Source organism: Bubalus kerabau, chromosome 7, assembly GCF_029407905.1.
Source record: "Bubalus kerabau isolate K-KA32 ecotype Philippines breed swamp buffalo chromosome 7, PCC_UOA_SB_1v2, whole genome shotgun sequence".
Lineage (NCBI taxonomy): Eukaryota > Metazoa > Chordata > Mammalia > Artiodactyla > Bovidae > Bubalus > Bubalus kerabau.
In genome coordinates this window covers 40,093,221-40,117,577 of record NC_073630.1, presented here as the reverse complement: position 1 = coordinate 40,117,577, position 24,357 = coordinate 40,093,221, and the positions used below count along the sequence as shown (strand labels likewise).

General features: G+C 38.0%; 1 protein-coding gene across 3 annotated transcripts in view; it reads right to left on the bottom strand.

Annotated features, from left to right (window-relative positions):
* Positions 1-9,519: 9,519 nt before the first annotated feature.
* The window catches only part of MYOZ2 (myozenin 2), a 39,589-nt gene continuing 24,751 nt past the window's right edge, over positions 9,520-24,357 (bottom strand). For 2 of the 3 annotated variants that reach the window (XM_055588062.1, XM_055588064.1), the window contains 2 exons: positions 18,372-18,555; positions 9,520-9,961 (listed from right to left, as the gene is read on the bottom strand). In XM_055588062.1, coding sequence (XP_055444037.1) covers positions 9,727-9,961; positions 18,372-18,555 — 419 coding nt within the window. In that variant the 3' untranslated portion in view covers positions 9,520-9,726. The remainder of the gene's footprint in view (positions 9,962-18,371; positions 18,556-24,357) is intronic. The other variant, XM_055588061.1, reaches the window with a different exon arrangement.

Genomic DNA, 24,357 nt, shown 5'->3' with positions numbered 1-24,357 from the left:
TCCTTGTTGAAATTCACTTCACAAAAGAAAGTAAGTGTGTTGTTTAATACAGTAATAAAATTATTGGAAAATATTCAGTGATAGAAATATTACTAAATATTACTATACAAAGAATTATAGGTAAAGGCAGAAATTTTAGAGTATTTAATTTCTTTATTTTGTAACTGTTAGTGGTCTTGAATTTTCAGTCTCTTGTCTGTAAAACAAGCCCTCAAACTGAAATTATGCTGGAGGAAAAAAACAAACTTTTGGCAGGTAATATCCCTGGAATGCCTTTTTGTAAATTTTTAAATCAAAGTTTCTGATTAAATTATTTTCTACAAGTTTTGCTCTGCTACTGTTTCAGATTCTTTTAATTCTGAAGAACTCTATCAAATTAGTTATAATAGTTTTGATGTGATGGAGAAAAGCAATTCCAGTTACGAATAACAATGCTGACATTTCCTTTTTAAACAGTATTTAGTAGTAGGTAGAGCAGTAATTTTCAAACATCTTAGACCGCAACCTAGAATAAGCAGTATATTTTATGTTGTAATCCAGTTTACAAGAACACATATTAAAAAAAAAAAGTAGTTTCCTGAAATAATACTGTTTCTAGTGGTATGCTCTGATATTTTCTTTTATTCTATTCTGTTTCATTTGAAAAGCTTCTAACCTAAGTTAATTTTTACATCACCTAACAGGACAGAACTATAATTTAAAGGACATGGACCAAGAGGTTTTTAGTGGAAGGAGCAACATTTACACTTTCCTTTTAATACTAAAGAGTATGGAATTTTACTCCCTTCCAGTTAGGAAGAATATTCATTTTGTTTCAAGATTGTTATATTAACATTTTTTTTTTTTACTGTTTAAAGTAAAATTTTTTAACATTATTTTTTTAAAAAAACTTTACTCTCTGTTTCTACATTTTACTGACATTATCCTGACTCACGGTTTTATTTCTTTGTGGCTAATAAATAAGGTATACAAATTATATAAGGCTATATTTATATAGATACAGATAAATATGAAATCATGTACAGTGTGTTATGTCACCAGAAGGTGCGTTGATTGTGCCCGTGGTCTGGATGATTGTGTTCTCCACTGAGATAGGAGAGGGAATAAGATAGTGGGAGGAGTGTTATTAGAAGATCAGAAGCAGAACCCTTGGGTTCTAATTTTAGACATGCAATGTGAGACAGTGACAGTTTCTTCTCAGATCTAAGTTTCTATTCCTTAAATAAGGGAATTGATATAAACTATTTCAAGATAGAGGCTAATTCTAAAGTGCTGTGGTTCTAAGTAAATGATTGTTTATTTAAACCAAAGAGAGTTAGTATTATGCTAGTAACAGTACTAGTGGCTTGTATTTGGTAAAAGAGTAACTGTATTAATTATTCTAATTATCTATATATTAATATCTAAAATATTAATATCCTTTTGTATTAATAAGAGGACCCTTAAATAAACATCAGTGTATGGATTTGTACAAGTGGCATAGTCTAATACATTCTGATAATTATGATCATTAGCCATAATTAATATTATATGTAAATGCATCTGAAAACATAATTTTTTTGTGTTGCTATTCATCTTAGTCTGTTCAGGCTACAATAACATAGATTGAGTGCCCTGTAGACAACAGAAATTTATTTCCCGTAGTTCGAGAAGCTGGGAAGTCCAAGGCCAAGGTGCTGACAGATTGGTGTCTGGTATGAATGTACTTCCTGATTTATATTTGGCCATTTTCTCTCTGTACTCACATGGGGAAAGGGGCAAGAGAGCTTTGTGGAGTCTCTTATGAGATTCTAATCCCATTCATGAGCCCTACATGCTTATCATTTAATTACCTCCCAAAGGCTCCACCTCCTAATACTAATCATATGGGAGTTAGGATTTCAACATATTGATTTTAGGGGTGCCATGCACCTTGTCTATAGTATTTTAAGTTTAATGTCTCTTTAGTAGATTTTGATGAGTTTTTGAGGAAACTTATTATAATAATTATATCCACATCCCTTTCTATGTATCAGAAGTAAAGAATGTTTCTTGGATAAATGTGGTCTGTGTTTGCATTTGACTTTATGTTCTGAAATAGCAGCCGAGCCTAGAGTGCTCAGCTGACCCAGAAGACAGCCTTGCAGGAGACCTGCAACCTGAGGCAAGTCGGTTAGAATCTTCATTAGCTCTAGTTTCTCATACAGGTAGAAGTAAGGTAAAATAGGTATTAGGTACTGAGTTTAAAGTTAAGCTTCGAAAGTAGTCCTGCTTTTTCAAGATAAGTTGGAAAAGAAGAAAAAGTTATTTCAGGTTGATTATATTTAGGTAAGTTTTCCATTATGTTAGCATCATGCCTCAGTTCTTTAAGCAATGTGGCAAAAGGACTTTGGGGTGAATGTTTTTATTCATTGTACTACAGAGATGACTGTGCCAAAACATTCGAATTCAGGGGCTACGTACTTCATGATTTGAAATATTCCAAGCAGGTGCATAAATGAACAGTCATTTTAGTTTTTTAAAAAAATGAAGGATTATGTAGCCATCTGTCCTTGGGAACTCCTTTCTGGTTGTATAATGTAGTTTCTAAAAGAGGTAGGGTATACTGATTGAGAGAAATAGCCATCATATTGATTTTTTTTAATTCTCAAGTGACCTACAAAGTATGTGAATGCTCACAAGAAATCACACTGTTCTAGAAAGATCCTAAAAAGTCTACCCTAACTGCAATTTTGAGTCTGAGAGCAGAGTTGGCATTAATGCTTATGCTAAAAAATAGTCAGGCAGTGTTAGTGTTTCTGATTATACATGTGTTTAATATACTCACTGCTCCAACATATTTTACTTCTAAATCAGGGTCAAATATATTTATCCCAAAGCAGTTCCAGTGTAACCTAATCTAACTTCATTCTAAATGTCTTTGCTTTCTTACTGTGTGGTCTTGATAATTTTTTGTTACTAATAATAGCTAATTATCCCCATAATTAAGATGAATTTATTTATGTAAAAAAATTTTATTGTTCTTCACTATATATCAGGCATAGAGCATACAGCAGCTAATAAAAAAGGCAGTCTCTATCCTCAGAGAGCATTCATTCCAGTGGGTGAGATCAATAATCAAGGAGTAAATATATTGTGTGTGGCAGCTACAACTTGTGGGTCTTAAACAACGTAGTTGACTGAGAGCCCCAGTTCTCCTTACTCTGACTTCCATCACTGCATTCGTGCTGAGTCTGCCTTTCACAGTGTGCTCCCAGCCAGTGAGTAACCATGACAGTGACCCTAAGGCAGACATGTTGCTGAGAAACACTGGACCTTTTCTGCAGATGACCTTGGCTCGCAGATCTTCCAACAACCTTGCTGAATTTTCCCTGGACTGTCAGGCAGTCTAGAACATATCCATATACTTCCACCTGAGGTCCCTTAGGTCTCTCCAGCCTTTCTTTGACCTGTCTCCCTGTTTTCCTAATAAAATTGTTACTGATTTAACTGCATCTTGGCTTCTGCTTCTCAGAGGACCCAGACTAATACATTGTTAGGAAGTAATAAGGGTTATAAAGAAAAACAAAAGCACAATAAGGGGTTATATGTGTGCTCTCTTAAGTAAGGGTGGTCAGGGAAGGTCTTAAGCAGAAGTGGCCTGTGAAACAGAAATAGTTGGACAAAATTCCAGAGTAAAGTAAATTGCTTGAGATTATATTATTAATTAGTGATAAATCAGCAAATAGCTGGCACATTTAAATGCAACTACTGTTTTATATGCAGTTTATAAGTAAGTGATGATAAAGAAAATGAATGAGAGTATTTAGGTGACAGTTCATATTAGACAATTGATATACATAGAACAAAACTACTTCAGAAGGAGTGAGGAGAAAGCTCTAGAAACCATAGAATAATGCAGTTATTTCTTTTCAGCCTACTTCATTCTGGCATTCCTTTCTTCCCCCTGTTCTTTTATTTTACTAGTGCTGCAGTTTCTATACCAATTCTATACCAAATCAGCAGAATTTACCTTTTTTCTTTCTGACTTTTTCCGGTTCTGTTTCCTGAACTGTCTCCATCTCCTACACTGCCTAAGTTGTTGTTGAAATGTGTTTCAAAATATTACACAATCCAGAATAATAAGCACATTCATTTTGAATCTGAACTATAACCTCTTAGAAATAGCTCCCTCGCCATCTGCTCTTTGCCCATATGCACCAAATCTTCCTGTTGAAATCACATTATATTGAGAAGTCAGGGGAGGTTTGTATCCTGAGTTGAAATCTAGTTCTTTCATTTAAGGAATTTAAATAGGGACACACCTTTTTTTAATCTAATAATACATCATCTTCAGCTATTGAAATTCTTATACAGTTTTACAATTTTGCTTTTTTCTTAGCTCTAAAAAGTTAAACTTTTTAAAGCATTATAATTTTCTAAAAATCCTTTTGTGTATTTGTGAAGTGCTTTGATCAGTTAGTTTGAAATAGATTCCCCTTGCTTGTTCTTTTGGCAAAAACCTGGCATTCTTCCACCTTTCATAGAAAGTAAACTGCCCTTCTTCCTACAGAATAGAGCATGTGGAGGTCGAAAGTATTTTTCATAAGAAAAGGGGCATTCAGAGCAATACTTAGCTAAGCTTAATAAAAAGCAGTTGTGGCTGAGAAACTGCAATGATGTCATGTAAGTTTTATCTTGCATAAGCAGCAGAGTGAGGAAATTCCAGAATTAATAAGTCTGCTGGTACAGCTGTGCCCTGAGTTGGAAAGTTCAGGATGTACTTTTCACTCTCACTGACTGGACATTTTGCTCCACATCAGCCTTTGTGAAAGTAATTGGCTCTCTCCATTTCCAAGCTGCTAAAACATTTATAAATGAGTCTATTTAGAAAATGTGAAATTTTCAGTGGATGCAGTAAGTGATCATTTGGACTAAAAATTATTTTCCATATTTACCTTGATTTTGTAATAACCAATAATTAGTTACTTTAAATTATCAAGTCCTTTCAAATATTGAATTAAGAAATGGAGTATTAGCCTTGAGAAATGATTGAAGTGAATGAAGAGTTAAAAGCCAAGAATGAACATTGGTCTAGTTGTTAATGTAGCTCTAGTATTATCCAGAAACCAGCTGACCAGCTGATCAACAAGAAATTGGCTAAATAAAATAGATATAATTTTATGACCCAGAATTCTATTGAACAGTATAATACAAATTCTTCTAAAGTTTTGAAAAGTAGAAAATATTTTCATTTAAATGAATGTGTTTGGTGTGTTATTACACTTCATTCAGCCTTATGGGTATTAGTGTTTTATATTTCTGTCCTCTATTTCCTCTTCTTTCTCCCTTCTTTGTCCTTACGGGGGAAAGGGGAAAAAAAAGATTACATGGAACAGTCCATGGAATTACAAAAAGAGTTGGACACAACTAAAAAAAAATTTTAATAATTAAGCATGCATATTGCTTGTTTGAAAATCTGAAAGTTTAGCTTTTTATGATTATGAGTACCTGAATGACTTTAATGGATGACTCTAAAATTACTCAATTTATAGATATATTTTTGCAAAGTTAATATTAATATGATGGATATTTTTTATTATTTTGTCTAGTAATAAAATAATTTTTAGGTTGAAGTTATTTCTGAAGGAGAAGTTATGAATTATGAGTTCTTAGAGCATATGTTTTAGATTCAGACTCACCAAGTTCTTCCACTTTGAAGCTAGTATTAAGCTAGTCACTCTAGTTCCCTGAGGCTCACTTTTCTAACACAAAATGGAGATTATTTATAATACAGTTCTCACAGGATAATCACAAAAATAAAATGATGTTAAAAATACAGGGAATTCCCTAGCAGTCCAGTGGTTAGTACAAGGTGCTTTCACTGTGATGGGCTGGCTTCAGTCCCTAGTTGGGGAACTGCTGCTGCTGCTAAGTCGCTTCAGTCATGTCTGACTCTATGCGACCCCATAGACAGCAGCCCCCCAGGCTCCCCTGTCCCTGGAATTCTCCAGGCAAGAACACTGGAGTGGGTTGCCATTTCCTTCTCCAATGCATGAAAGTGAAAAGTGAAAGTGAAGTTGCTTAATTGTGTCCGACTCTTAGTGATCCCATGGACTGCAGCCCACCACGCTCCTCCGTCCGTGGGATTTTCCAGGCAAGAGTACTGGAGTGGGGTGCCATTGCCTTCTCCGAGTTGGGGAACTAAGATCCTGCAAATCTGTGTGGTATGGTACAGCCAAAATAAATAAATATAATATTTTAAAATACACATTAAGTAGCCATTATTAGGCTTTTTTTTTTTTTTTTTTTTCAAAATACTCACTACACCGTTAAGTAGTGAGTATAGTGCCTGGCATTTAGTAGTCCATCAGCAAATGTTATTTTTATTCATTTTCTTTTAACTTTTTTTAAACTTTTTTTCTCTTCTGTTTCATTTTCCATATGTACAAATGTGGGTGGAAAAAAATGCCAGACTTTCACTGTTCTGAAAAAGCTATCATATTTCTTCAGACTTAGAAAGATTTAGCTGCTTTTCAGATCAGTGAAAAACCCATTCAAAATTCCTTTCAAATTCTAATTGTGTAGCAACCAGAGTGTGAAATTTGGCATTTCTAAAGGTGTCAGACAGCTGAATTAGAATTAATAGACACTTCCCAGGAAAGGAAGAAATACAATAGTGAGCAGAGAGTTATTCCATTATTTTCTAACCAATTAAAAAAACATACTTAAAAATTAAAAAATTTTCCTTTATGAAATGGAGAATACTGTTCTATAGCTAACATATTTAATTGCTGATCCCCTTTTGGTGATTGTCAGAGTGGTGACACTGAGCATAGAGTTTAACTACTTTGAGATAATTACAATAACATAATAAAATTTCAGTGTAATGAAAAAAATAGCATTTTGAATTGCTAATAAAGAACTAAACCATTTCATCAAAATGCATAATAGAATAGGACTAATTCTTTTTCTTTTTTAAAAGATTAAACAAAAAAAAAGCATGAAGGTTCTCTGATATCTAGAGTTTATTACAGATGCCAACACTGTTATTTTAAAACAGGTAAACGGGGAATTCCCTGGCAGTCCAATGGTAGGAATCTGCTTTCTCTGCCAAGGGCCCAGTTTCAGTCTCCGGTCAGAGAACTAAGATCCCACAAGCCCGCTTGGTGTGGCCAAAAAAAAATTAAATAAAATAAGTGAAATGAGTAAACACCAAAACATAAAACTAAAATATCTTAAAGATATATTTTAAATAAAACAAATTCCCTACAATCATAATATGTATAAATATATTGATATTGTTCCTTTCTAGAGATTGCATTTTTCATAAGCATTAATTTTTTTAATTTCTCTGCTTTCAAGATTGAAGATCATCAAAACAACTGTTGCAGGAAGGGGGACCCCTTCCAGGGCCCGAAACTGGGCTGTTGTCTGACACTCGGAAATGAATTGTCCGAGGAGACACATGTGCTGACAAAGCAAGAGATTTTATTGGGAAAGGGAACCCGGGTGGAGAGCAGTAGGGTAAGGGAACCCAGGAGAACAGCTCTGCCGCAGCTCTCAGTCTTGGGTTTTATGGTGATGGGATTAGTTTCCCAGTGGTCTTTGGCCAATCATTCTAATTCAGTCTTTCTTGGTGGCGCACGCATGGCTCAGCCAAGATGGATGCTAGCGAGAGGGATTTTGGGAAGTGGACAGACACGCGGTGTCTCCTTTCGACCTTTCCCAAACTCTTCTGGTTGGTGGTGGCTTATTAGTTCTGTATTCCTTATCAGGATCTCTTGTTATAAAACAACTCATGCAAATGGTTACTATGGTGCCTGGCCAGGGTGGGTGGCGTGTGCCACCAGGAAAGACTCTGAATTAGAATGATTGGCCAAAGACCACCGGGAAACTAATCCCATCACCATAAAACCCAAGACTGAGAGCCACGCAGCAGAGCTGTTCTCCTGGGTTCCCTTACCCTACTGCTCTCCACCCGGGTTCCCTTTCCCAATAAAATCTCTTGCTTTGTCAGCACATGTGTCTCCTCGGACAATTCATTTCCGAGTGTCAGACAACAGCCCAGTTTCGGGCCCTGGAAGGGGTCCCCCTTCCTGCAACACAACCACCAATTTCAGCATTAAAGTGAAAGAAAGAAAGAAAGTGAAGTTACTCAGTCGTGTCTGACTCTTTGCAACCCTGTGGACTGTAGCCCGCCAGGCTCCTCTGTCCATGGGGTTCTCCAGGCAAGAATACTGGAGTGGGTTCCCATTTCCTTCTCCAGGGGATCTTGCCAACCCAGGGATCAAACCTGGGTCTCCTGCATTGCAGGCAGATGCTTTATCCTCTGTGCCACTAGGGAATCCCAAAAAGCCTACGGTACCTGGTATTCCCAGGTGGTCTCCCATCCAAGTACTAACCAGGCCCAACCCTGCTTAGCTTCCGAGATCAGACGAGATTGGGCGTGTTCAGGATTACATACTTTTATAAATATGTGATGTTGCTACATGCCATTTTCATTACTCTGTTGTGTACTTTCCTTCTTCCAGTCTCCTAAACTTAATCTGGTAGGTAGTTTTCTGTGTATGAGACATTTCTTCTCTGATATAAACATCTACCACAGAATGTTTAACTGAATTGAAATGGGAAGAATTGGTATTTATTTCTTTCCAACTCTATGTTGTATATTCAATCATATTTTTAAATATACCTATAACTTTATGTTCATTTGAGTCTTTTATACTAATATTTTCATATATTTATGACAGAAATGTGCTGTATTACATTCAAATGCTCTTGTCTTCTTCCATTTCTTGCTTTTGTTTTATGGCATGTACTCCCTAGAGCTTAAGGATTTGAGCAGAATTTAAAGATTCAGCAGAGAAAGCTGCTAATTCAAATTACATACTTTCTCTCTCCCTCATATACATACTTATTTATATGTCTATTAGCATGTGTCTTGTTATTATTCTTCTAAAAATGTATTCATAAAGTTGAACCTAAATAACACACAACATTAGGATTTGCAGAACTTGAATTCCAAGTATACCTTGGTCATGAAAACTACAGTAGTATGACGTTCTTTGAGTCATTTTCTCTCCATATCGTTGACTTAATACTAGACAACAATAATAACCCACTTGAACTCTGGAGACTGTCATCTGGAATAATTATCTGATGATTCAAAGCATGTTGAAAAATACAAAGCAATTTCAAAGTTCTAAGAAATTTGAAATTTTAAGAAAGACTATTGAAAAGACTTTATCTAGACAAGTTATTTTATCATGGAAGCTTGTCAGAAAAGAAGAACCCAACCCTTTTCTCCATCAATAATGCTTGTATATCAACTTCTATAGCTTTCATCCCTTAAATAAAACTCTGAATTAACCTAAATATTTTTGTGCTGTATTTTGATTCTAGATCCATCTAAAAACTTTATTCAGGAATAGCTTATATTAAAGGCAACAAAGATGAAACCCTTTGTTGTCAGTAACTTTTCTGGACTTTTCCAGTGTGGAGACCGGATTGTTTAACCAAGCGGTAACAAGATTATGAGTAAAGACAAGTGAGTTAAAAGTTTTTTGTTTTTTTTTTTTAATAAGATTTTGAATTGTTTATTAGATTTTGATCTGAGATTGAAATTAAATGCCATAAAAGGAAAAGTGCTAAATTGCTATTAAATTATTGCTACTAATGAAGAGTGTTAGTGGCTTTGCCAGTAAGTAGAATAATAATACAGCAACATTTATATTCAGAGGTTTTTGTTGAACATACAACTTTCTTTTATAGGTCTTCTGATTCTGGTATGGTGTTATCCTCTGTAGGTTCAGTTGTTATAACTATAGGAATATTCTCAGATACCCATCCCTTCGGAGTCCTATTAAAGGACCGTCTGCCAGAAAGAGGATTGGCAAAGGCCATGAACCTGGGATCTGTTAGAAGTAGTAGGTCAAAATCTGGAACCTTGAATTTAACCATTTTTGATGCTTTTTCAAAACCTCCAAATGGGGTGGCAACTCTGTGAGGAGTGAAAAGAAAAAGAATAAATTAATATTCAAATTTATTTGCCAGAAAATAGAAAACAATTTAATGCATGATCTTATGGGGCATGTTGTCCTGTTATAGTCTTAGTAGGGTTTCAATTTTTGACCTCTGAAGTAAGCGTTTCCATTCAAGGACCATACCCTTATGATAAAACAGATATTTGATAATGAATTTGTGTAAAGACCTTTTGTATGTACTCTTAGTTTTGGACTGAACCTTTCTGTTCCCTGGACGCTGAGTCATCACACACATTTCTTGCCTTCCTGCCTTTGCTAACAATGTTACACTTGCTTATTTCCTCTAGGGGAGGAAAAAAAAAAAGGTAATTCCTCCCTGTCTCCTTTCCACCTGTATATATCCTGTGGCCTTTAAATTTTAACTTCCCCCTAAATAGATGGGGAAACAGTGGAAACTGTCAGACTTTATTTTTCTGGGCTCCAAAATCACTGCAGATGGTGACTGCAGCCATGAAATTAAAAGACGCTTACTCCTTGGAAGGAAAGTTATGACCAACCTAGATAGCATATTCAAAAGCAGAGACATTACTTTGCCAACAAAGGTTTGTCTAGTCAAGGCTATGGTTTTTCCTGTGGTCATGTATGAATGTGAGAGTTGGACTGTGAAGAAGGCTGAGCGCCGAAGAATTGATGCTTTTGAACTGTGGTGTTGGAGAAGACTCTTGAGAGTCCCTTGGACTGCAAGGAGATCCAACCAGTCCATTCTGAAGGAGATCAGCCCTGGGATTTCTTTGGAAGGAGTGATGCTAAAGCTGAAACTCCAGTACTTTGGCCACCTCATACAAAGAGTTGACTCATTGGAAAAGACTCTGATGCTGGGAGGGATTGGGGGCAAGAGGAGAAGGGGACGACAGAGGATGAGATGGCTGGATGGCATCACTGACTCGATGGACATGAGTTTGAGTGAACTCCGTGAGTTGGTGATGGACAGGGAGGCCTGGCATTCTGCAGTTCGTGGGGTCACAAAGAGTCGGACACAACTGAGCGACTGATCTGATCTGATCTGAACTACCCCAAACCCTCACTCCCTTTCTTAACCAAATTCCTATAACATTGATTGTTTTATGTTAGTCTTATAGTGCATCTGTTAATAATATGGCATTTGGTATTGTCAGCTTCTATTTTTCAGAATATGATTTGGTTTAGGTCATCTGTGAATTATAAATTCTTTGAGGGTAAGAAATATATCTTTGCGTTTTTCTAGCTGTGCCCCAAAAACATCTAAATCCTTCTACTCATCTGAAGAAAGTCCACCTTCCTTATCTTGGCATTCAAGATGTCACAGTTTAGCTTTCTTTGATTTAGCCATTAATTAATCATCCAGTGCCAGGCACATTTATAAATGCTGGGCATATGGCAGTGAGCAATGTAGTCAGAGTGTAAGGTTTTTTATATTTCTAGTGAAAGAGATAGACAAAAAATAAACATGTAAGTTAATTATACTTCAATAAAAATAATAATTTTTTGTTTTTAATAAAGCACTAAACATACAGACAAATATTCAGTAATAAGAGCTATGAGAAATTTAAAATAGGGTGATACCATAGAGCATAACTGAATGACTAGATAGGGAGAAAAGACTTCTCTGAAGATGTGACATTTAAACTGCCATCTGAAGGTCAGAAGTTAGCCATGGACAATATAACAGAAGCACTTCAGCATTTCAGATAGAGTAGCTAATACAAAGAATCTAAGGCAGAAATAATATTGACCTTTTCAGAAAAGAAAGAAAGCCTATGTTGCTAGACAGGTAAGTGAGGGGAATGGTAGAAGGAAGAGAGGACAGAAGGGTAGATTGTGGGGAAATCCATGTGTCCAGTGAAGAACATGGATTTCATTCTAAGTGTGAAGGAAAGACACTGAAAACTGAAAAAGGTCAGTTTTCATTCCATTCCCAAAAGCAATGCCAAAGAATGTTCAAACTACTGCACAATTGGGCTCATCTCACATGCTAGTAAAGTAGTGCTCAAAATTCTCCAAGCCAGGCTTTAATAGTACATGAACTGTGCGTGAACTTCCAGATGTTCAAGCCGGATTTAGAAAAGACAGAGGAACCAGATGTCAAATTGCCAACACTTGCTTGGATCATAGAAGAATAGAGAATCCCAGAAAAACATGTAATTCTGCTTCATTGACTACACTAAAGCCTTTGACTGTGTGGATCACAACAAACTGTGGAAGATTCTTCAAGAGATGGGAATACCAGACCACCTGACCTGCCTCCTGCAAAACCTGTATGCAGGTCAAGAAACAACAGTTAGAACTGGACATGGAACAACAGACTGGTTCCAAATTGGGAAAGGAGTACATCAAGGCTGTATGTTGTCACCTTGCTTATGTAACTTCTATACAGAGTACATCATGAGAAACGTTGGGCTGGATGAAGCACAGCCCAACTCAAGATTGCTGGGAGAAATATCAATAATCTCAGATATGCAGATGACACCAGCCTTATGGCAGAAAGCAAAAAGAAACTAAAGAGCCTCTTGCTGAAGGTGAAAGAGGAGAGTAAAAATGCTGGCTTAAAACTCAACGTTCAAAAAACGAAGATCATGGCATCTGGTCCCATCACTTCATGGCAAATAGATGGGGAAACAATGGAAACAGTGACAGACTTTATTTTGGGGGCTCCAAAATCACTGCAGATGGTGACTGCAGCCACGAAATTAAAAGATGCTTGCTCCTTGGAAGAAAAGCTATGACCAACCCGGACAGCATATTTAAAAGCAGAGACATTACTTGGCCAACAAAGGTCCATCTAGTTAAAGCTTTGGTTTTTCCAGTAGTCATGTATGGATGTGAGAGTTGGATTGTGAAGAAGGCTGAGCACCAAAAATTGATGCTTTTGAACTGTGGTGTTGGAGAAGACTCTTGAAAGTCCCTTGGACTGCAAGAAGATCAAATCAGTCAATCCTCAAGGAAATCAGTCCTGAATATTCATTGGAAGGACAGATGCTGAAGCTGAAGCTCCAATATTTTGGCCACCTGATGCGAAGAGCCAACTAATTAGAAAAAGATTCTGATGCTGGAAATGATTAAAAGCAGGAACAGAAGGGAATAACAAGAGACGAGATGCTTGGATGGCATCACCAACTTAATGGACATGAGTTTGAGCAAGTTCCAAGAGATGGTGAAAGACAGGGAATCCTGGCGTGCTGCAATCTATGGGGTCGCAAAGAATTGGACAGGACTGAGCAACTGAACAACAAAAACAGGAGTGGTATAACTTGAGAAAATTTTAATAAAGATTACTCTGGCACCTGTTACTGTGTGAACAAGTATAGGTGGACAAGAATGAAAGAAGAGGAGATACGGTACCAGTTCAGGTAAGAAATGACGGTAGCTTAGATTTCAGGTGTTTTCCTTGAAGAAGTGGGGGGTTTTAGGATGTGTTCTACAGGGAGGGTCAACAGGATATGCTGACAGATTGGATGAAAATTGTGAGGGAAATGTAAAAATCAAGGATTATTCCACGGTTTAGAGTTTCAGTAGCTCGCTGGTAGAAGGCAAGGAGAAACAGGTTTGATGTTTGTGTGTGTGGAAAAAAATGACTTTGACATCGTAGTGGAAAGGTCAATCCTGCTAGTTTTACCCTATACACTTTCATTTAGTCTTTGTTCCAGTCATACTGGTATACTGCTTGCTCTTCGCCTTGTTGGAGAAGGAAATGTCACCCCACTCCAGTGTTCTTGCCTGGAGAATCCCAGGGACAGAGGAGCCTGGTGGGCTGCTGTCTATGGGGTTGCAGAGTCGGACACGACTGAAGCGACTTAGCAGCAGCAGCAGCAGCTTCTCCTTGCGCTCTCCAACGTCATTGCATTTACTCACTCATTTTTCTCTGCCTGGAATGCTCTGACCGTCATTACTGACGTTTCTAAATCCCCTTTAAGTTTTAAGTATGTTCTTTAATTTATACTTAAGTATTTGATATTTAATTTTATTCTTGAAGTTTTCCCTGTTCTCCCACAGCCAGAACTAAACTATTTCTCCCCTAAGTTTCCATGAACTCTATTTTTACCTCCCTGTAACCTCATTTTCATCTTTCATTATATTCAATAGTCTGTCTGCCTAATTTCTTATCAGACTACACTCCAAGATGACTGGAATTCTCTCTGATATATATTTATATCTTGCTCAATATACGTAACTGTTTAATGTATTTTGCCTAGAGGATCCTCGTAAACATTTGGACAATGGAATTGGCAGGACTATAAATTCTCCAGTATTGTGGAGATCATTTTAAAGCCTAGAAGAGATCTGATTTTCTTTGAAGCTCAATCACCTGTGATCTTTCTTGACTATCTTAATTTCTGGATGATAATAGTAAGGGACTATGGAGTCTAGTAAAGTAAGGAGGAAATGAAGGATGGACTTTGAAAAATGAGATGGGTTTGATGTGTGGACCTGAAGCATGATTGAAATAAATAATAAATGAAAAAATTAAAAATGAAATGTGGTAGTGAAATGCTTGAAATTTAGATTTTGAAGATGATGCAGATATTGGTTGGCTTCCCTGGTAGCTCAGTGGTAAAGAATCTGCCTGCAATGCAGGAGACCTGGGTTGGGAAGATCCTCTGGAGGAGGGTCTGGCAATCTACTCCAGTACTCTTGCCTGGAGAATTCCGTGGACAGAGGAGCCTGGTGGGCTATAGTCCATGAAGTCACACAGAGTCAGACATGACTTGAAGTGACTAAGCAGCAGCAGTAGCATAGATATTGGTAATGGCAAACTTTAAGGAAAGTCAGTAGTGACTAAGATGGGATTGAGAGAGAGATCCTTGAAAGCAATACAGTCAAGGACTTAAAAGGGCTGAGAGTTCAGTGAATCATTTAAGCCACCAAAATGTGATGACAGGAATAGTCCTGGGGAAAAAGACTGAGAGCCAGATAAAATCTTCAGTGTCCACAGGGTAGATAGGTGACCTCAATGATGGCTATAGCACATGTCACAATGTCATATATTGGATTGGCCAAAAATTTCGCTTGTTTAGGATTTCCATAAGATGTTACAGAAAAACCTGAAAGAATGCAGGTTTTGGCCAAAGCAGTAGTAGTATAGAATCTCATGTCTTGCTATGTGTGCTTAGTTGCTCAGTTGTGTCCGACTCGTTGCAACCCCTTGTACTGCAGCATGCCAGGCTCCTCTGTCCATGGGAATTCTCCAACCAAGAATACTGGAGTGGATTGCCATGCCCTCCTCCAGGGGATCTTCCCAACCTAGGGATCAAACCTATGTCTTCCCCATTCCAGGTAAATTCTTTACCATAAGTGAAAGTGTCAGTCACTCAGTCGTGTCTGCTGTTTTCTATCCCATGGACTGTAGCCCGCCAGGCTACTCTGTCCATGGAATTCTCCAGGCAAGAATACTGGAGTGGGTAACTATTCTGTTCTCCAGGTTATCTTCCTCAGCTGGGGACTGAACCAGGATCTCCTGCATAGCAGGCAGATTCTTTGAGCCACCAGGGAAGCTCTCATGTCTTATGGCCCATAATTTTCTTGTCTTCTAGTTTTTTTTTTTTTTTTCTGAAGAACAGTATGTTTTACTTTCTGTAAACATACATCTTTTCTTACATCTTTTCTCAAGATGGCTGACCTCTTACAATATTTCCCCAAATCACTGTGGAAAATATGGATAACAACAGATTACTGAGTAATGCATTAACTTCAGTCTAATGCAGGATTTGAGCAATCATATCAGTATAGTCTTGGACCTAAAACCATGTCCAGGGCCTAAAACCATTACTCTGGGAGTGAGAGAGATTGGTTAGGAAAATAACTTTAAGAATTTAAATTATCAGTCAGGTGCTTTGTGATCATTAAACTTCAGAAGGCATAGTAATAATGAAAGTTAATATTTATCAACAGAGTGCTGTGTACCTGCTCTGTTAGTATGGAAATCACCTTGTGATCTTGTTAAGCTACAGATGCTAATTCAGTCAATCTAGTATGTGTCCTGAGATTCTTCATTTCTAACCAGTTCTTAGGTGATGCCAGCACAACTGGTCTCACCACACTTTGAGTACCAAGGCTTTATATGATTGTCTCATTAAATTCTCAAAACAACTACTTGAGTTGATTATTTTTCTATCCCCTTTTAATAGATGAAAGTGAAGCACAAATAATTAAATGACTTACCCAATGTCACCCACCTAATAAGGTATGGAATCAGAATTTAAACCCAGGTATTCAGACTCACTGAAGCCTGCTCTTCTATACTGCCATTTGTTGTACCCCTTGGACATAATTCTTAAGGAGTATTGGGCCTTCTGAGATCATTTCTAAGTAGAGCAGTATATTGAGGACTCACATCTGTGATATAAGTGAGTGATTTAATGTCCCACATTTTGTCATTTGATTTAGTGGATTGAAGAGTCATTAAGAGTCAAATTTGACTCAGTAAAACTTCATATTCTTTGATGTTCACGATGTCCAAGACAATGTTTTGTCATTTTGGAAGTTTACCATTATAAACCTATAATTCATTTGTTGGTTCATTCATTTACTCATATAAACAATTGTGTGTGTGCGCGCTAAGTTGCTTCAGCCGTGTCCGACTCTTTGAGACACTGTGGACTATAGCCTGCCAGGCTCCTCTGTCCATGGGATTCTCCAGGCACGAATACTGGAGTGGGTTGCCATTTCCTCCTCCAGGGGATCTTCCTGACCCAGGGATCAAACCCGCATATCCTGTGTCTTCTGCCTTGACAGGCAGGTTCTTTACCACTAGCGCTACCTGGGAAGCCCGATTATATCTAGATACTCTACTATATGCTATGAATTCAAAGATGGAAAGATTGTAGTAGGTCTTAATTTCAATGAACTCACAAACAAGAAAAGAGAGAAATATAAGTAGGGCGTGGGGGAACACATCATGGACTAAGATAGTTACTTTAAGGGAACATTTTCCTGAATACAGAGGAACTTGGAAAATTTAGAGCCTGGGATCTGATCCAAACACTTTTATAGGGCACAGTGCAAAATGAAAACTCGGGACTCTGTTTAAAGCTTGTTAGGAATTTCAGACATTAAAGCAAAAGTTTAAATCAGCTATGGCCTTTTTAATTGTGGGGCCCCCTGCAATTGCACAAGCCACACATCCAAGGGAGTATAAGAGTATATTGTTATCCATTGGATACAAGAGGCTGGAGTTGAACATTATCAGATTTAGGGTGAATTTGGTCAGTTAACCTTGTATTTGGAGAAGGCAATGGCACCCCACTCCAGTACTCTTGCCTGGAAAATCCCATGGATGGAGGAGCTTGGTAGGCTGCAGTCCATGGGGTCACGAAGAGTAGGACACGACTGAATGACTTCACTTTCATTTTTCACTTTCATGCATTGGAGAAGGAAATGGCAACCCACTCCAGTGTTCTTGCCTGGAGAATCCCAGGGACGGGGGAGCCTGGTGGGCTGCCATCTCTGGGGTCGCATAGAGTCGGACACGACTGAAGCGACTTAGCAGCAGCAACCTTGTATTTATTAATTCCAAAAATCACTTTTATTCTTTTATTTATTTTTTCTGAATTAAATGAAGAAAGAAATGTTCTTCTGCCACTGAAATCCAATATTTGAGTTTGGTATTTAGTGCATTAGCTTTTCCCTTTTCATTCAGTATGTTTTGTTTTTCCCTCTTAATTTTTGGGTAACTTTCTTCTGTAAATGAAAACATTCCCGTCCATTTCATTACCCATCTCCTACCTCCTACCACTTATCCAGTGAAAGATTGTTGTTTCAAAAGCAGAATTTTCTTTTCTTTGGCACCATTTGAGACTGTATCCTGTTTGTTTAAAATTTTATTGCCTTCAGACACAAAGTAAACTTGTTAACAGAAATGTTAAACATTCAAAGTGTGAGACTATTTGTAAGATTTTTAAGATCTCTGAAAATAGTTTCAAGTTTTATTCAGTTAGAAAAGCAAAATATTCCACTGAAAGATTTGGAATATTCTACTAAAAAATAACTGTGCATCTCTGTAATTCCCATAATATAATTTCTTTGAACACAGATCTGACTTAAAATGATTTTTTACAGTTTGTCATCTATGTAGTGACTAACAAGATTGTTTGGAGCAACACATAAACTAATATCAACTTTCACATTAGAAATCAATATTAAAATTGCTTTTTAAAATGTTGGAGATGATCTTATAACAGTGATAGTTTGTGATTCATAGCCTTCATTTTTATACTAAAAATGTACCATATTAGTAATACTGCAAAAATGAGTCTTTGCCTAGGCAGAGATATTATATATTGCTTGTAGTTTTTTGGTTTTTTTTTTTTCCTACCAGGGGATTCAGTTCTCCATACTGTGATATAACAGCCTTTGTATTGCATGCTGAAGTGTCATCCAGGGTAATTGAATTACCTGTTAAAGCTCCTGTAATCAGGCAATTCTGCCTTTCCTTCAGGCTTGAAAAATTTAGGGTATAAAGCCTCTAAAAGCTCCGGATCATTGCTAATGGCCTGTTCCCAGGGCGACTGGTAGTACTTAGGGACAGCTGTGGTGTTGAATCTTTCAGGAGGAATTTCCTTCAGTGGTCCAGAATATCCTTTGGAAAAATATTGCAAGAATAAGTAAACACAGAGTTCCTGAGAGTTACTAAATTCCACCTAGCATTTTACCATGTTTAATTTTTCATACAGGGGTAAATTTACGAAGAATGCATTCTTTTTATGATCTCTCAGAAAAGAGTAGTCCTACAGCATTAGACATTTTTAAATCCCTTTAAATTTATGGAATTTTCAAAAGAAACCACTTAGTGTTTCACTTTACCAAATTATACAGTTAGTTTCTTCCTTGACTGTCGTAGTATATATTTGTTCAGTGAAACTATTAATTGTGCACCTTACATTAATTTATACTAGGCCTTATATACCACAGTTACTGCATTAATTTAGAAACTAGGTTCTGTGGAAATATCAATAAAGACAGATCTCCCTCCCCTGGGAGCTGATTCTTTATAGGTAATGTTCAGATGTTGACTATCTAAAATTGCTGCATGCTTACATGCGGCTAAGTTGCTTCAAGTCGTGTGTGACTCTTTGGACCTCAGCCCTCCAGACTCCTCTATCCATGGAATTCTTTAGGCAAGAATACTAGAGTGGGTTGCCATGCCTTCCTCCAGGGCATCTCGTGACGCAGGGATCAAACCCACAACTCTTATGCCTCTGCATTGGCAGGCAGGTTTTTTTGTTTTTTTTTTGTTTGTTTGTTTTTTGTTTTTTAACCACTAGTGCCACCTGAGAAGCCCAATTTTTTTTTTTTTTTGTCCTTGGATGTGGGATCTTAGTCCCCAACCAGGGATCGAACCAGCGCCTGATGCTTTGGAAGTGCAGAGTCTTAAGCACTAGACTGTCAGGGAAGTTTCAAGAATACTGGAGTGGGGTAGCCATTCCCTTCTCCAGGGGAATCGTCCCAACCCAGGGATCGAACCCAGATCTCCCACATTGCAGATGGACTCTCTACCTTCTGAGCCATCTGGGAAGCCTGAAATTGCTGAGTGACCTGTCAAATGTTCAAGGTTCAAAATGGTGAAGTAGCTTGCCTCCACTGTCTTTGTCAGGCCCTTATTCCCTGATGTGCCTATCCTTTGTTTACATCGTTCCTGAGGATTTCTAACCTAACGTTTCTGCTTCCAGTCTTACCTCCTCAATTTATTCTTCTCCCATGAGCCAGAAGTTTTCTGTAAGTATCATTTAAAAATCACACAATTCCTGGCATAAATGTGAAACCATTTTCACATATATTAACTGACATTCTTCAGGTCTTCAAAGGCAGAACTGTTTACTTTCCAGCTACACTACCTTACTGTCTAGTTATCTCTTTTAAATAGTTCTCTCTTCTGTCATATCAGAACCTCTGCTATGCAGTCACTGCTACTTTTAGGTTTCCGTGATGCTCTTTTCCTTCTCTAAAATGTTTTCTCTTTTTATTATGTTCAGATCAGTCGCTTAAACCATGCCTAATCTTTCTATACACTAAAAATTAGTTTCTCTTTTTCAAAAACTCTTGATAATTCCACCAATAGGCGCTATTTGTTTGTAGTAATTTAATTTTCTTCTGATTGTCTCCAGCATCAAATGGCAGTCTCTTCAATAGGCTGCTTTACTCTGCTTCAGTTCAGTTCAGTTCAGTTCAGTTGCTCAGTCCTGTCCGACTCTTTGCGACCCCATGAATCGCAGCTCGCCAGGCCTCTCTGTCCATCACCAACTCCCAGAGTTCACCCAGACTCACGTCCATCGAGTCAGTGATGCCATCCAGCCATCTCATCCTCTGTCGTCCCCTTCGCCTCCTGCCCCCAATCCCTCCCAGCATCAGAGTCTTCTCCAATGAGTCAACTCTTCGCATGAGGTGGCCAAAGTACTGGAGTTTCAGCTTTAGCATCATTCCTTCCAAAGAAATCCCAGGGCTTAAGTTTAATTTATATATTTGGCTTTAATTGTGACCTACATATTGATGATTCCAAGGTTTGTTTTTTATCTTGATGCCCTTCTATTCAGCCACCTAGTCAGTTCAGTTCAGTTCACTCGCTCAGTTGTGTCTGACTCTTTGCGACCCCATGAATCACAGCACACCAGGCCTCCCTGTCCATCACCAACTCCCGGAGTTCACTGAGACTCACGTCCATCGAGTCAGTGATGCCATCCAGCCATCTCATCCTCTGTCGTCCCCTTCTCCTCTTGCCCCCAATCCCTCCCAACATCAGTCTTTTCCAATGAGTCAACTCTTTGCATGAGGTGGCCAAAGTACTGGAGTTTCAGCTTTAGCATCATTCCTTCCAAAGAAATCCCAGGGCTGATCTCCTTCAGAATGGACTGGTTGGATCTCCTTGCAGTCCAAGGGACTCTCAAGAGTCTTCTCCAGCACCACAGTTCAAAAGCATCAATTCTTCGGTGCTCAGCCTTCACAGTCCAACTCTCACATACATACACGACCACAGGAAAAACCATAGCCTTGACTAGAGGGACCTTTGTTGGCAAAGTAATGTCTCTGCTTTTCAATATGCTATTTAAGTTGGTCATAACTTTCCTTCCAAGAAGTAAGCGTCTTTTAATTTCATGGCTGCAGTCACCATCTGCAGTGATTTTGGAGCCCCAAAAAATAAAGTCACACTGTTCCCACTGTTTCCCCATCTATTTCCCATGAGGTGATGGGACCAGATGCCATGATCTTCATTTTCTGAATGTTGAGCTTTAAGCCAACTTTTTCAGTCTCCACTTTAACTTTCATCAAGAGGCTTTTTAGTTCCTCTTCACTTTCTGCCATAAGGGTGGTGTCATCTGCATATCTGAGGTTATTGATATTTCTCCCAGAAATCTTGATTCCAGCTTGTGCTTCTTCCAGCACAGCGTTTCTCATGATGTACTCTGCATAGAAGTTAAATAAGCAGGGTGACAATATACAGCCTTGACGTACTCCTTTTCCTATTTGGAACCAGTCTGTTGTTCCATGTCCAGTTCTAACTGTTGCTTCCTGACCTGCATACATGTTTCTCAAGAGGCAGATCAGGTGGTCTGGTATTCCCATCTCTTTCAGAATTTTCCACAGTTTATTGTGATCCACACAGTCAAAGGCTTTGGCATAGTCAATAAAGCAGAAATAGATGTTTTTCTGGAACTCTTTTGCTTTTTCGATGATCCAGCGAATGTTGGCAATTTGATCTCTGGTTCCTCTGCTTTTTCTAAAACCAGCTTGAACATCTAGAAGTTCACGGTTCACGTACTGCTGAAGCCTGGCTTGGAGAATTTTGAGCATTACTTTAATAGCATGTGAGATGAATGCAATTGTGCGGTAGTTTGAGCATTCTTTGGCATTGCCTTTCTTTGGAATTGGAATGAAAAGTGACCTTTTCCAGTCCTGTGACCACTGCTGAGTTTTCCAAATTTGCTGCAGCACTTTCACAACATCATCTTTCAGGATTTGAAATAGCTCAATTGGAATGCCGTCACCTCCGCTAGCTTTGTTCGTAGTGATTTTTTCTAAACCCCACTTGACTTCGTATTCCAGGATGTCTGGATCACAGCATCGTAATTATCTTGGTCTTGAAGATCTTTTTTGTACGGTTCTTCTATGTATTCTTGCTATCTCTTCTTAATATCTTTTGCTTCCGTTAGGTCCATATTTCTGTCCTTTATCGAGCCCATCTTTGCATCAAATGTTCCCTTGGTATCTCTAATTTTCTTGAAGAGATCTCTAGTCTTTCCCATTCTGTTGTTTTCCTCTATTTCTTTGCATTGATCGTTGAGGAAGGGTTTCTTACCTCTTCTTGCTATTCTTTGGAACTCTGCATTCGGATGGTTATATCTTTCCTTTTCTCCTTTGCTTTTCGCTATTACATTCATCCAAATTACTCTTCCCCTGACATCCTTTATAATCTGTCTAGACCTACATGCAGCTGTTTTCCAATATATTCTGCTGCTTTCTGTATATTGATTATCTTAACAAATGTTATCACTATTCTTAGATATCTGAGACAGACATCTGTCCTAAACAATCTTTCATTCCCACAACAAATCACTAAGTATTACCAGCTATACTTAAGGATTTCTTAAATAGGCTTCTCAACTTTGCATTTTCTGAATCACCATGGGCACCTACTTAAAATGTTGATAATGGATTCTTCCTTCCAGAGACAGGAGGTCTCAGATATGGCTTACACATTTAATGCAAGTGATTTGCAAACAGAACACTGGAAAGTAACTGTTCTAGCAAATTCTCTCTTTCCTTCTCATTTCCATACCTGGTTCAGGCCCTGTACATTTCTTGCCTGGGCTTTCATAGTAGCCTTTGCTAAATTCAGATAATCTATAGTTTGTACTCTGAATCTATAGTTGTACTTTTCAACTCATCAACCAAGAAGGAAGGACCCATTACTCTTTCTTCTTTGCAAGCTATCTGATAACCTTGAAACTCTCCCTTTTCTTAGTCTATATTACAGACATGCCCTAATATTTAATAATTGAATATTTAAACTTTAAGTAGCTATATTAATTTATACTTCCAAAATTTCTCTCTCTCTCTATATATATATATATTGGAATATATGTATGTGTTTGTGTGTAAATATACATAGATTGTTCCTGATAGTAAATAAAATATACATATGATATTGAAGTTTATATGGCAGAGAGAAAATGAGACTACAAATATAGCATGGACATTTGTCCTGTGTCCCTGTCTATGAATTCCTTGAGGGTAGAACTTGTTTATTCTTTTTGAAATTTCATAGTTTATAACCAGTTTAGTTGCTCAGTCATGTCCGACTCTTTGCTGCCCCATGGACTGCAGCACGCCAGGCTTTCTTGTCCATCACCAGCTCCTGGAGCTTCCTCAAATTCATGTCCATCAAGTTGGTGATGCCATCCAACCATTTCATCCTCTGTCATCCCCTTCTCCTCCTGCATTCAATCTTTCCCAGGATCCCTTTGCATCAGGTGGCCAAAGTATTGGAGATTCAGCTTCAGCATCAGCCCTTCCAGTGAGTATTCAGGACTGATTTTCCTTGAGGATTGACTGATTTGATCTCCTTGCTGTCCAAGGGACTCGCAAGAGTCTTCTTCAACAAAACAGTTCAAAAGCATCAATTCTTCCGCACCCAGCCTTCTTTATGGTCCAACTCTCACATCCATACATGACTACTGAAAAAGCCATAGCTTTGACTAGATGGACCTTTGTCAGCAAAGTAATGTCTCTGCTTTTCAATATGCTGTCTAGGTTGGTCATAACTTCTCTTTCAACATGCAAGTGTCTTTTAATTTTATGGCTGCAGTCACCATATGCAGTGATTTTGGAGCCCAAGAAAATAAAGTCTGCCACTGTTTCCACTGTTTCCCCATCTATTTGCCATGAAGTGATGGGCCTGGATGCCACGATCTTAGTTTTTTAATGTTGAGTTTTAAGCCAGCTTTTTTACTTTCCTCTTTCACCTTCACCAGGAAGCTCTTTAGTTCCTCTTTGCTTTTTGCCATAAGGGTGATGGCATCTGCATATTGGAGGTTATTGATATTTCTCCTGGCAATCTTGATTCCGGCTTGTGCTTCATCCAGCCGGGCATTTCGCATGATGTACTCTGCATATAAGTTTAATAGGCAGAGTGACAGTATATAGCCTTGATGTACTCCTTTCTCAATTTTGAACCAGTCTGTTGTTCCAAGTCCAGTTCTAACTATTGCTTCTTGACCAGCATACAGATTTCTCAGGAGGCAGGTAAGGGGATCTGGTATGCCCATCTCTTTAAGAATCTTCCACGGTTTGTTGTGATCCACACAGTCAAAGGCTTTAGAGTAGTCAATGGAGCAGAAGTAGATGTTTTTCTGGAATTGTCTTGTTTTTTCTATGATCCAGCAAATGT